The sequence below is a fragment of the Diaphorina citri genome, unplaced genomic scaffold, assembly GCF_000475195.1.
Source record: "Diaphorina citri unplaced genomic scaffold, Diaci psyllid genome assembly version 1.1 scaffold3121, whole genome shotgun sequence".
Taxonomy (NCBI): Eukaryota; Metazoa; Arthropoda; class Insecta; order Hemiptera; family Psyllidae; genus Diaphorina; species Diaphorina citri.
Genome location: NW_007380532.1, coordinates 8,316 through 22,820, shown reverse-complemented (window position 1 = coordinate 22,820; position 14,505 = coordinate 8,316). Strand labels below are relative to the sequence as shown.

Below are 14,505 nucleotides of genomic sequence, written 5' to 3'. Positions count from 1 at the left end.
AAGGGATCGCCAGATTCGGCCGATGAAAAGGTCGGCTGGTTTTCGAAACGATCGAGTAAAGACTCGGGTGATAAAAAGTAAGTTTGCCTGTTATAAAACTTGTTACTTATCTTCTTTCTTTAGTACAAAAATAAGTTAAATACTTATAAAGAACTAATAAAAAAATAGATTTCTTTATAAATTTTGCAGATGGAAATCACTCCTACACTCAAGAAAGTCTGGGTCAAAATCCAATAGAAAACACCAAGATCGAAACCAATTTTTTGCACATAAGAGAACGAATACAAATGTTGGTTGTTGGTGAACACTGAACACTCTCCACTTCATCGATAGGGGGGAGCATCAATAAACTTGAAAACTTGTTGGTCGTTCACCTTTTTTTTTCTAGTTTGCCGAAACCCGGGATCGAACCAGGGACATTTAGATCTTCAGTCTAACGCTCTCCCAACTGAGCTATTTCGGCTGTGGTCATTAAGGAAACGAAACAGTGTTTTTAAACTGGGGGTGATGAAAATAAACACGATGTTCATGTCTACAGGGTGACAGGAAGGTTTCGGGACGACAGAAAACAGGTTTCATGATAAACCCCGGTTCTGGCGTTATCAATATAATATTTTAATGTTCTATCTACCTTCTTTACCGAATCTATTCTCTTCTTATGTCAATTAATATAATATTTAAATTCAGAAGCTTTATTATTACTAGTATCATTATTATTTTTTTCTATCTAGGTATGGGAGGAAAATAAATAACATTTACTTGTTTATCAAAAACAAGTCATTGTCCCACGAAGGGCAAGAAATTGTTAAACTAAAAAAAAGTCCTTTTTTACCTTTCACTTTTGAAGAAGGTTTAGGTTTCACTTTTGAAGAAGGTTTAGTTATCTACGATAATGTCACGTTTTGTCTTGGCAGTGTATAAGCATCCCATTAAAAAAAGTACTTTTTACTTTCTTGATTTATTTTGTTAGAGGTTCAAATAGAGAATTATAGGTATGTAGTATAAATATTTCCCAAGAGGTTTGATAGAGGGAACTGTAACTACTAAGGTCCCATCGTCCCGAAATGGAAGAGGTAGGCAGGGCAGGATAGGAGAAATTCAGCCGTTCCGAGAACGAACCGAACCTTATCTGCTCAGGATTAAGTCCGCCCCGGTGACTCAGTATTCGATCCCGTGATTTAATCCCGCGAATCATCACATCACATGACTCCGAAAGATGTAGTTCAAAGTTTTCCCATACTGCTCAGGATTAAGTCCGCCCCGGTGACTCAGTATTCGATCCCGTGATTTAAGGTAGAAACACACTATCATCACATCACTTGACTCCAAAAGATGTAGTTCAAAGTTTTCCCATATTACTGTAGTTAATTAATTTCGTTAGGACAGCCACACGTCACGTGACGTGAAGTGATAGTAGTGTGGCTGTCCTGAACGAAATTACCTACAATATTCTGGAAAAACTTTGAACTACATCCTTTCTGACTCCCCATGACTTTACATGACGTGATGGTAGTGTGTTTCTAGTTTCTACCTTTAGCGCTTACAAGGCAATCGCGCTACCCTCCAGGCTAACAAACCATTCTCTTTCCACTCCAGGCGCTATGAACAAAGTTCCCACTCAGTCTCATCACACGTTCCCTCAGCTCACTTTACATGACGTGATGGTAGTGTGTTTCTAGTTTCTACCTTTAGCGCTTACAAGGCAATCGCGCTACCCTCCAGGCTAACAAACCAGTCTCTTTCCACTCCAGGCGCTATGAACAAAGTCCCCACTCAGTCTCATCACACGTTTCCTCAGCTCCCCAATCTCACCATCAACTACGCCGCTGCCGGGAACTATGGACATTTCAACGGGAATGGAACCAGTGGCGGAGACAAGGGCTCGACTAGAGACTCAGCCAACTTTTCCATGACCAGCAATGAGTCCGCGTGAATTTAAGATGGGAACTTTTCCCTTCTGCCCTTTGAGAATAAGGTCAGAGGGTTTGCTTTGGATACCCTTCAGAAAACTTTTTCAGACAGAATTGCATGCATTGTTCTGATTCCTCAAACTGCTATGATATTAAAAAATGGTATGCGGGTACAACATATTTTTTCCGTTTGTTGAGTGAATTGATGAGTGTGAAGTTGTTTGTAATGCCTAGTGTCAAACACACCAGCGTCAAAATTCATCAGAAACAAACATGAGTCATAAAAGAATATTTCTCAACATTCTGTCAAGGGGGCTACAAAATGAGTTGAACTTGGTTTAGGTTTAACTCTCACCGTCGTATGTATGAAATCTAAAGATAAACTTAAGTTTAACTTGAAATGCAAATCTTGCCAAATTTCATGAAATCTAGCCAGTTATCTCAAGAAATGACATGAAATTGGCAACATTGTTCGTATTAAGTTAAACTTAAGTTTATCTTTAGATTTCATACATACAACGGTCAGATTAACCAATCTGATTGGTTGAAAAAATTTCAGCCAATCAGATTGAAACATTTGTTCAACTGTCATTGAACCTCTCAGATTAACCAATCTGATTGGTTGATTTTTAAAAATTCCAAAAATTTCAGCCAATCAGATTGAAACATTTGTTCAACTGTCATTGAACAAATGTTTCCATTGTGTATCAGAGTCAAGTCACTCAAGGCACATGGTCAGTGGCCTATTCTTCTAAATGATTTGAAACTTTGGAAAACAAATTTGTTTAATTTTTATCACCCCCAACCCTTGAACACTTTCTTTGTGAATCTAGGTACCGTGAATCAATCACTTTCTTTGTTATTATTATTATTATTATTTTTATTTATTTTTTTTTCAAATTTTACTAACTAATGTGGAAAAAAATTTATTACTTAATACCAATAATGAGAATACTGTGGGAAATGTAGGCATTAATCTTTGCGAATTGTGAAAAAAAGTCTTCGTTTTTATACGAGTATGCTCTTGAATGTAAATTTGAGATAATAATTACTAATATAATTCCTTGTGTATATTATCACATTAAATATGTACATATGTATAAATATTATATTTTTTCTCACCCTTACCTCATCACTTAAGTGACATTTTTGATTTGCCAAGAATTTTTGCTCACTTCTGTTTTCTCTCTCACAGCAAAAAAAAAAAAAAAAAAAAAAAAAAAAAAAATGTCTTCGTTTTTATACGAGTATGCTCTTGAATGTAAATTTGAGATAATAATTACGAATATAATTCCTTGTGTATATTACCACATTAAATATGTACACATGTATAAATATTATATTTTTTTCTCACCCTCACCTCACTTAAATGACATTTTTGATTTGCCAAGAATTTTTGCTCACTTCTGTTTTTTCTCACAGCAATCCCTGAGCGCCCAGTTTCTCCGGCGTACAGACTCCGGTATGCCGCACGAAGAAAATCTCACGCCCCGTGGCTCCGACTCTGAAGGCAGTGGCGGCTCTCCGCCCAACTCCGGGGGTTCCAACAATAGCGAGACCTCATCCAGTGGCGTGCATTCCAACTCGAGCCGGGACTCGGCCGGACAGCGAACCCTGAGGTCGACCAGTGTCGATAATCTGGCCCGGGACGGAGCGGGATCCCCCAAAACCACGCCGCAGTGGCGGAGCTTCTCCTTGCAGAGAGGTAAGAAGTGCGACATATCCTAAATTTTCAATTGAATACCTACATTATCTACAAGATTTTATGTATGCCCTAAAACCTAAATGAAGTATCTTTTCCAGTACTATTTGCTCCAATACACTTTTTTAACATAGGACATTAGGGCAATTTTTTTTTTGAAAATGGCCAAAAAAAGGGGTTTCGGCAATCGGAAACATTTTTTTTTTTTAAGTTTTGATATCAGCATGAAATTTAGAACATATTCAAAGAAAAAAAAAAATGGTACTTTTGGGAGACACTTTGCGAAAATTAAATGGTACTCTAAGGGGTTAATATTGTAAATAAGATTGCGTAAAGGAGTAAAACATCTTCTTTTTTTTGTAAAGTGTTTGTAAATTTTCTTGCAGGTATTTTTTTAAATTTTTATGAATTTAACATTTTTTATGTAATTTATCATTTATAGATATATAAAAAAAATATGCTTTTTTTACCAGATTTTTTTACGTTAAAGGTGGACCACAATCAGTGTTTAAATTTGGATTAAGTTGAACTATTAGGTTAAGCGATCTGATTGTTTAACTTGAACCAGATTTAAATTCAGATTGTAAGCCCGGAGATAATTTTATTATTTTGAACCCCAAAATCCAATGCATTTCACGGCTGGAAAATGCCTCTTTATTTTCATTTTTACAATAGACTTTTCATCGATAATAATTTACATAAATTCTTGACTATAGTTATACACTACATTACATTCTATTCCATCTACAATACTCGTAATTCAAAGTATTTTTAGTTAGACACTTTTTCTCTATCTATTTGAGCGCCGTTATCAAAGTACTTATTAATTATTAATAAACATATGTAGGTTAATGTAGAGTTAGTATCAGACCTTTTCTTTATTTTTGACATGTAGATACATAGATACTTACTCGTATGTATCAATACAAAATATCTTACCTATGTATTCCGTTTAAATTTAGTTCTATCTTTTTGTTTCTAAAACAAATTCCCTCCTCTGTTCTATCTCTCCAGGTATGGAATATAACTATTTTACCACATAAGAAAAATGTGTTAAGGTAAGTAATTTACTTTGTTTGTTGTTGAAAATGACCTCGTCACCTCGCCCGTTGATGTAGTTCCTTGGCCCCACCACATTCATATTTTGTTATTTTAGAATTCAAAGTACATAAGTAAGTTGGTGTACCTGTACTGTTTGAAATTATTGACACTTGTAGTTATGTATTTTTACACATTTTACTGACTGACAAACATCTTTGAACACCTTCTGTTTATGTTTCATATTCACGCGCGTGAACTATCTATCCACTTATGCACTAAAGACAGAGAACAAATGCTATTTTCGAATCCAGACAAAAAAGAACTTTTAAATCAGGTACCTTTTTCTCAATTCCCTACAGGACAATCATAGCGTTCAAACTACTAACTTTGATATTATTGTGTTACTGACAAACATCTTTGAACACCTTCTGTTTATGTTTCATATTCACGCGCGTGAACTATCTATCCACTTATGCACTAAAGACAGAGAATAAATGCTATTTTCGAATCCAGACAAAAAAGAACTTTTAAATCAGGTACATTTTTCTCAATTCCCTACAGGACAATCATAGAGTTCAAACTACTAACTTTGATATTATTGTGTTTAACGCACTGTTTCCTAAGTGTTCATTTTCATAGTTCACACTGTATAAGACTTTTTCAGCAAAAAAAAAAAAAGTTGACGCTTTTATTATTGAATATTGTGCGAGGAAAATGAGTGACAGATGAAGGAGGAGATGGGTGGTAAGAAATGACAGTGAGTAGGTGGAGGGTGAGAAGGACTAACAGTGGGTAAGTGGAGGGTGGTAAGGACTGTAAGGAGACAGGAGGTATTATGACAAGACGTTTTGATGTAATTTTCCCTTACTAACATTTTGTCATAACTGTTCTAAGTGTGTCAGCTATGTGCTGGCAACGTTTGACTTGAATGGAGGCAGTTCAGGGGGTAAACAGAGGGAAATGACTTTTTACCTTCTTTCGAGAAAAAGTTTACCGTTTTCCGTCTTTTTCAATTAGTTCCCTTTCCTCCCTCGTGTTTAGTGCTAGGTACCTATATTTTCTAACTATGAGACTGTGACTACAGTGCAATAGTTATGATAACAATAGGACTTAGCATACTTACCTCCCATTGAAAAAAAAAACTGCTTCGGTGGTTTGCCTGGTATTCAGGAGAGTTCAATCCCAGCCAAGGTAGGTATAAGGCAGTTCAGGGGGTAAACAGAGGGAAATGACTTTTTACCTTCTTTCGAGAAAAAGTTTACCGTTTTCCGTCTTTTTCAATTAGTTCTCTTTCCTCCCTCGTGTTTATTGCTAGGTACCTATATTTTCTAACTATGAGACTGTGACTACAGTGCAATAGTTATGATAACAACAATAGAACTTAGCATAACTCCCATTGAAAAAAAAAACTGATTCGGTGGTTTGCCTGGTATTCAGGAGAATTCAATCCCAGCCAAGATAGGTATGGAATTTTATTATCCGTCTCCTGTAATAACATTATTTGAACTATGAGAAATGGAAATTCGAAAATGGCTAGTGGACATGGACATTCCCGCGGTTATGTAATGAAATATTTCAACGTCCCAGTTATGAGACGAAATGTTGGAAAGCTGAGACTGAAGAGCTATTTATTTCTGGTCACGGGAAGGAAGAAATAGAGAACGTCAGGGATTAAAAGTTTATAATCCGTTGCGTATGGCTCTTGTATACTTAAGTAGGTTCTCCTTGTCCTAAGGTAGAATAATACAGGATGGGTTAGGAAATTATGCAGACAATTTATCCAGATGATAAGTGAGCACCTTAGAAGATCCTATTCAATAAATAAATGCCAATGGAATAAGTTTTTGTTAACTTATAGATAGCAACCTACCGCCTTACAAATACGTATGTGTATGCAATATGCATTACATTTATAAATGGTACGCCGTGTGAAAGGCTCTTGTTTATAAAATGGATTTTTATCAACCCCGCGAAATTTCAAAATGAACGATTGCCTAGCCCTTATTTTTCCGAGAAAATTTTTGCAGTTTTGCTTTTGATTTTGACACTTTTGACGAGTTGCGCAAATAAAATTTATCGATCAAAAAGCTCAAAGTTTTCATTTTCCTAGGACTCTTTTGGAAAAAAGAGGAAGAAAAAAGTTATTTTGCCTTGAGCCAGCTGGGTACAAAGTCCTCATGAGGAAAATACTGTAAATATTACTCTACCATGCTAGTGTCCAAATTACCTGTTGTTCCTAAAACTAATCCAAATCGTATTTTAATTAGTGCAGTTTCTAGTTGATTTAGATAGAATTTTCATAACTTGTAGGTTTTCTAAAAAAGTAATCTAAAATTATTTACCTGTGCCAGTGATTTTGTGATGAGCATACTAAATGCTCGTCACAAATATCGTTTACACCTAGATAAATTTTATGACATGTCTTGGACTCGAACCACCAACCTCCAAATTCAAAGTCCAGCGCGAAAACCACTAGGTACATAACAGAGGTCGGTTCCTTCATTTTCTTCTATTTCTTATTTTTACAGACGACGAACTATGCCGCGTACAATCAGCACTGTCTCACCATGCCAGCTAATAGTAGTCATGCCCCACCCAGCCCCGCACCGGCTGATAGGCTCCCCTTGTTCCCTAACTCCAGCTGTAACTCATTCCCTCGACCTCACTCCAGTATACCGAGCCATCATAATGGAGTCAAACTGTTCAACCAAAACCCCTACACGAGACGACATGTGCAGTTTAGTGACGGTAATGTACCCAGTGATTTTATTAGATTTGACTAGTGTTTGAAAGTAGTAAAGAAAAATGAGTACTTTTACCCCAGGAACTGTTGCATCACAACCTACTCAGTGATTTTATTAGATTTGACTAGTGTTTGAAAGTAGTAAAGAAAAATGAGTACTTTTACCCCAGGAACTGTTGCATCACAACCTACCACGGAAGTTGAGTTGACTCTATCATGCAGGTAATTATCCCTCAAGATCTTCATTATTTCCATTTTATTTCTTTTATTTTAATAAAACTTATCAGAGGGTTAAATAGAGAATTATAGGTATGTAGTATAAATATTTCCCAAGAGGTTTGATAGAGGGAACTGTAACTACTAAGGTCTCATCAGAGGGTTTGCTTTGGATACCCTTCAGAAAACTTTTTCAGACAGAATTGCATGCATTGTTCTGATTCCTCAAACTGCTATGATATTCAAAAATGGTATGCGGGTACAACATTTTTTCCGTTTGTTGAGTGAATTGGTGAGTGTGAAGTTGTTTGTAATGCCTAGTGTCAAACACACCAGCGTCAAAATTCATCAGAAACAAACATGAGTCACAAAAGAATATTTCTCAACATTCTGTCAAGGGGGCTACAAAATGAGTTGAACTTGGTTTAGGTTTAACTCTCAGATTAACCAATCTGATTGGTTGATTTTTAAAAATTCCAAAAATTTCAGCCAATCAGATTGAAACATTTGTTCAACTGTCATTAAACAAATGTTTCCATTGTGTATCAGAGTCAAGTCACTTAAGGCACATGGTTAGTGGCCTATTCTTCTAAATGATTTGAAACTTTGAACTTTGCAAACATCAGGTTATTTTCCCTGTTGGAAACTTTTGAAAACAACTGATTCTTATATAGCACACCATGGATTTCCTATGGTTTTGTGCAGGCACAATTTTAGTTTCCAAAAGAGAACAGGTTCTATTTCCAAAAGTTTCCCTAAGTAAATGTGTAGGTATGTTCCTTTCACAATTTTTATGGTGGTAGTGGTTGGGAATAGTAAGGAAATGGAACATTGCCTGGCATTGTACCATTTCCCACCTTAACCACTGAAAATTGCATAAAGTAAACGCATTAATAAATAGCTTTTGTTTGTTAGAGGAAGAGGAGTAGATTGTACTAATCGATATTTATGTACCTAATGTGCAGTCTCATATGAACTATAGCTTCACCATTCTTGAACGTTTTCTCATGCATTTGCGCGTATGAAGGAAGCCAAAGTTTAAAGGTCCCACTATTGCACGTTGTCCCTATGAAGAAAAAGAAACAACTTTCCCCTTGTATTGAACTGCATAGGGAAAGAAGAAAATGTTAAAAAAGGGAAGATCACGATTGAAATGAATGCCATGGACCCGAGCTGATTCCTCCTCAGCCGACACAAACTTTAGGTATCACGCTAAAGTTTTGGACGAGGAGGATTCAGTTCTAAGTGCATCGTGCTTGTGATGGGTTGAAAAAAGAAAATTAAAATACAAATCCACTATTGTACTTTGTCCCTATGAAGAAAAAGAACCAACTTTCCCCTTGTATTGAACTGCATAGGGAAAGAAGAAAATGTTGAAAAAGGGAAGATCACGATTGAAATGAATGCCATGGACTCGAGCTGATTCCTCCTCATCCGACACAAACTTTAGGTATCACGCTAAAGTTTTAGACGAGGAGGATTCAGCTCTAAGTACATCGTGCTTGTGATGGGTTGAAAAAAGAAAATTAAAATACAATTCCTTTTGAATTTTTTTACTCTTATTCGTTCTTGTCAAAAGAACCAATTTTCAATTGAATTTCAGGTGAAGCTTCAGTTGGGAACGAAGGGCATAGCTAGTCACGGTGAAGGCCGCAGTTGGCTTCTGGTGGTGGCAGAGGAATTGGCGGCGCTTAAGGACGAGGTGGTCCTACAGTTTAGCGGACACAAGCTAGACAAGAAGGACTTCTTCGGCAAGTCGGACCCATTCCTCGAGATCTACAAGTCGACGGAGAGCAACGAATTTTCTCTTGTACATAAAACCGAGGTGAGTTTTCATATTAATTTTACGTCCCTTTATTTATTTGCTGATTACAACTACGAATTTTCTCTTGTACATAAAACCGAGGTGAGTTTTCATATTAATTTTACGTCCCTTTATTTATTTGCTGATTATAACTCGATTTTTTTACTTTCTATTACTCCAGTATAGCGAGCTATACTAGTAATGAAAGTATTGCAATCGGTCCAAATTTTCAAAATCGAGAAATGGGTGGAAACATCCGTTTTGGGGTCCCCTGATTCCAAAAAAGTGGTTTTTAGCCCATGGTCTGTACGTATGTTTTTAAAGAGGTTTGATAAACGGAACTGTGACTGCCACGGTCATATCGTCCCGAAATCGAAGAGAGAAGGAAAACAGGATAGGAGAAAGCCAGCCGTTCCGAGAACGAACATTACCTGTTCAGGATAAAATCCGCCCCGGGCGAGAATCGAACCCGCGGCCTATCGCTTACAATGTGAACGTTTTCTGATGCATTTGCTTGTGTGGAGAAAGCCAAAGTTTAAAGGTCCCACTATTGCACTTTGTCCCTATGAAGAAAAAGAAACAACTTTCCCCTTTTATTGAACTGCATAGGGAAAGAAGAAAGTGTTGAAAAAGGGAAGATCACGATTGAAATGAATGCCATGGACCCGAGCTGATTCCTCCTCAGCCGACACAAACTTTAGGTATCACGCTAAAGTTTTAGACGAGGAGGATTCAGCTCTAAGTACATTGTGCTTTTGATGGTTTGAAAAAAGAAAATTAAAATACAAAATCTAGAAAGAGGAAAGCAGACATAAAACTTGAACGAGCCCCTCAGGGCTTAGTTCAAGAAGTCAACGCTCACCCGCCATTAGAAATAATCATTCAGTTTAATAAGGTTACCCAATACTTTAATAATAGTTTGCCTAACCATTCTCAACCAAACCTAAACTTTAAAAAAGCTAACTTCTGGGTACTTTCACAGAAAATATCCCAGGTTAATTGGTTGCAACAGGGCTTAGTTCAAGAAGTCAACGCTCACCCGCCATTAGAAATAACCATTCAGTTTAATAAGGTTACCCAATACTTTAATAATAGTTTACCTAACCATTCTCAGCCAAACCTAAACTTTAATAAAAAAGCTAACTTCTGGGTACTTTCACAGAAAATATCCCAGGTTAATTGGTTGCAAAGAGAAATTGCAGGAAACAGAAAAATGGAAACTCTTGGAAAAAGACATCACGATTTCGTCACAATAATATACATTGCTTGCGTGTTTTCCCGTTACCTCTAGTTACATAATGATTATAATTTCCGTCAACCGAAGTTTCATTTTCCCCCTTCTTCCTTGAAATTTTCTTGAAGGTTGTTTCTGAGGGAATCCTTTTTCAAAACAAATATTTCTTGGAATTCGTATACCTAATATTTTGAGGGGAGCGGGATTGATTCCAATTCTTTCCCATTAACTTGTTTAGGTTCCCTTAGTTCTCTACATATTATAGCAAGAAAAAACCAATTACCTATCCTTATTTATCCAGCGGAGTTAGCACGTTGAATACACCAGTTCCCAATAGATCACTGTAGACAAACCACCGTCAGTAAAAATCTCAACAAGTTACTTCCCATTAACTTGTTTAGGTTCCCTTAGTTCTCTACATATTATAGCAAGAAAAAACCAATTACCTATCCTTATTTATCCAGCGGAGTCAGCACGTTGAATACACCAGTTCCCAATGGATCACTGTAGACAAACCACCGTCAATAAAAATCTCAACAAGTTATGTATACAGTGACGATAAACCCCTATCAAATAAATAACCTTGTTTTTTGTTGTTTTCCTTGTAATTAAGTAAGACCTTTTGATGTAAACCTTACCTATGTATTATGCCGTTTAACCCATAAAATACACGAGACCTTGTTAGGACTGCTTTAAGTAAGGCCTTTTGATGTAAACCTTACCTATGTATTATGCCGTTTAACCCATAAAATACACGAGACCTTGTTAGGACTGCTGGGGGTAAAGGGACTTTTTAGTCTCATTCGAGCAGGATAAACGAGGTATATTCTATTCTATTCTAACCTTGATTGTCTCCATGTGCAGGTGTTCTGGAAGCATACAGGAATTGCATACGACTTGTACAACTGTGCGGTCCCACGAATTTCGCTCCCGTCATTTCGCACGTTGCCAAATTCGCGGCCACGTACCGAGACGGATCTTCCTACTTCATCTTGCTCATTCTGACGGATGGTGTTATCACGGACATGCCACAGACCACGGCGGTAAGTTATATTGTGTTTCCCTCAAGAGTTATTGTTCTTTTTTCCAAGGCGTTTGACAGAGGGAACTGTAACTGCTAAGGTCTTATCGTCTCGAAATCAAAGAGAGAAGGAAGACAAGTTAGGAGAAAGGCAGCCATTCCAAAAACGAACATTATCCGTTCAGGATAAAATCCGCGGGGAATTGAACCCGCGACTTTACACTCTGAACCATAATTTTTTTGCCAATGTTTTGACTATTATTGGACGTTACGACGACAATTATTAGAGGATAACAATGTGTCATTGGTTATTTCCCACCTTGTTCACTAGTGACTTTTTTTTTTTCTTTCAACTCGGACTTTTGTGCAGTATTTTACTGTGAAATAACGCCACAGTAGAGAGGTCTATCCAATAGTTTAACAATATCTTTACTTACTTACTTACTTTCCGTGTCCCGAAGATCCAATGTAGGGCTTAGTTCAAGAAGTCAACGCTCACCCGCCATTAGAAATAACCATTCAGTTTAATAAGGTTACCCAATACTTTAATAATAGTTTGCCTAACCATTCTCAGCCAAACCTAAACTTTAAAAAAGCTAACTTCTGGGTACTTTCACAGAAAATATCCCAGGTTAATTGGATGCAACTATTACACAAGGAACCCAATACAAATATTAACAGTAAATTCGAGATTTTTTACAGTGAAATTAATAAAATATTAAAAGAAAATATTCCATCCTTTTCTACAAAAAAGCGAAATAATAATTTCCCAAATTGGTGGAAAATGAGAACACCACCCCAAAATCAATAGTAAGTAAAAATAATGACCAAGACCCTATGACTAAGAAACAAATTCGCATCTTTTATCAGAACTTCCCAAATTGGTGGAAATATGAAACGAAAAAACTTTTTAAAAGAAAAGAAAGAATTCGTAAAATAAGAAATAAAACTCCAAATCAACAACAAGAGTACAATCAGTTGCGAAAAAATTGCAAAAAGCAAATAAAAAATAACTACACACAATATTTACAGGATATGACAAAAAACCTCAAGAAAGATAGTTCTCTCTTCTGGAGGTATTGTAAGGATAAAAAAGCCCAGTCAAATAAAAAAGTATTGACATTTAATTTCTTCCCGTAGGTCGTCAAGTACAATCTAAATCCCAAATGGAAGCGGTTCTCAATCCCAATTCGTACGTTGTGCAACGGGGACTACCATCGCAACCTGAAGATCATCTGTTACGACTGGAATGTATCGGGCAAGCATAGTCTCATTGGCCAGTTCCATACTACTCTGGCCGCTCTGAGCTCCGGCCCTGGAGAGGCCAATCGGTACAAGTGTATTCATCCGGAGAAATTGGTAAGACTTCGACACCCCCGTGGCCTCTTTCAAGTATTAAAAAAAAAAAAAAAAACAACAAAAAAACAAACAAACAAAGTGAGGACTGATTCCTATTCCCTATGCATTTTTTCCCCCAATATGTTTGACAGAAAGAACTGTAACAATGGAGGACTTAACCTTCCGAAATTAAAAAGATCCAACCCGCGACCTAGCTTTTACAAGGCAGACCCGCTATTTTCCAAACTAAATTGGCTAGCATTATGCATTTTCATCTTTTTTTCTAACGCAAGATTTTCTAGATTAAGTCAGATATTTATTCAAATCTTATCTTTTTATTATTATTATTATTGTGTGCGAACATTCTTATTCGTTTGTTTGCCAGGCAAAGAAGAAGCACGCGTACACAGATTCAGGCGAAGTTCATTTAGACTTCTACGAAGTCAGACCCGTACATTCATTCATGGACTATGTCAAGGGTGGAACTCAGCTGCATTGTTCCATAGCCATCGATTTTACCGGTAAATATTCCAAACCACTTTTATCGTGGATTTCACCAACCTTCTTTCCAGCTTCAAACAGTCCGTTAGCTTAACAGCCCTGTTAAGCCAATACAAATTAAATGGAACTTAACTGGCTGTTAGCTTAACAGGAGTTCTAATGACTGAATAACTATTGGTGAAATCCAACCTGTTAAGCCAATACAAATTAAATGGAACTTAACTGGCTGTTAGCTTAACAGGAGTTCTAATGACTGAATAAATTTTGGTGAAATCCAACATTTCAACAATTCTGTAATTGAGAGGAGAGGAAATCCAACATTAGACTCCTATTTAAGAAAATGAATATCTCGTATCTTACTATCCTCAGTGGTGTAATGGTTAGCATTAGCACGGTGAACTTTGTGGAGGTTGGTGGTTCGAGTCCATGTCAAAATTTAGCGTAGTGTATTGAGGGGAACGACATTTTGTGACAAGCATTTATGCTTAACACAATTAAAGTTCCTTTGAAAAAATATGTAGCTACAAGCATGTCGTGTTCCAAATGGTCACCCGCACAGATATTAACCACGCACAACGTTACTTAACCTCAACGATTTGCTGCGAACTGGTGCTTTTATTAACACAATTAAAGTTCCTTTGAAAAAATATGTAGCTACAAGCATGTCGTGTTCCAAATGGTCACCCGCACAGATATTAACCACGCATAACGTTACTTAACCTCAACGATTTGCTGCGAACTGGTGCTTTTCACATGCTATTTCAGAGTACTTTCTGTTACTTCTTCTTTGTTTTTCAACGTTGTAAAGCCAGTGGCCTAATGTTTCCCTGTGTAAAAAAGAGTAAACAATGAAAATATTGAGACTAGTGTAGTTTACTCAGAAGAGAACAAGAAAGAGCTTAAAAGCTTCAGGGTGTTGTCCTCTTCAGTACCATGGTACCACAAAGTCAATAGAATTATGAGGTGCAACTGTAACAAAACTCGAGTTATTCTTG

General features: G+C 36.8%; 1 protein-coding gene and 1 non-coding gene across 2 annotated transcripts in view; one reads left to right on the top strand and one right to left on the bottom strand.

The window, feature by feature from the left end:
• Nucleotides 1-390: 390 nt before the first annotated feature.
• Trnaf-gaa lies at nt 391-463 on the bottom strand. Its single transcript has one exon. It is a non-coding gene; the product is annotated as a tRNA-Phe (tRNA).
• An 8,665-nt stretch (nt 464-9,128) lies between these two features.
• The window catches only part of LOC103520012 (copine-8-like), a gene marked incomplete at its 5' end in the record, with an annotated part of 11,707 nt that continues 6,330 nt past the window's right edge, over nt 9,129-14,505 (top strand). Inside the window, 3 exons of the mRNA XM_026831292.1 lie at nt 9,129-9,437; nt 12,812-13,030; nt 13,395-13,530. Of these exons, the coding sequence (XP_026687093.1) occupies nt 9,129-9,437; nt 12,812-13,030; nt 13,395-13,530 (664 nt within the window). The remainder of the gene's footprint in view (nt 9,438-12,811; nt 13,031-13,394; nt 13,531-14,505) is intronic.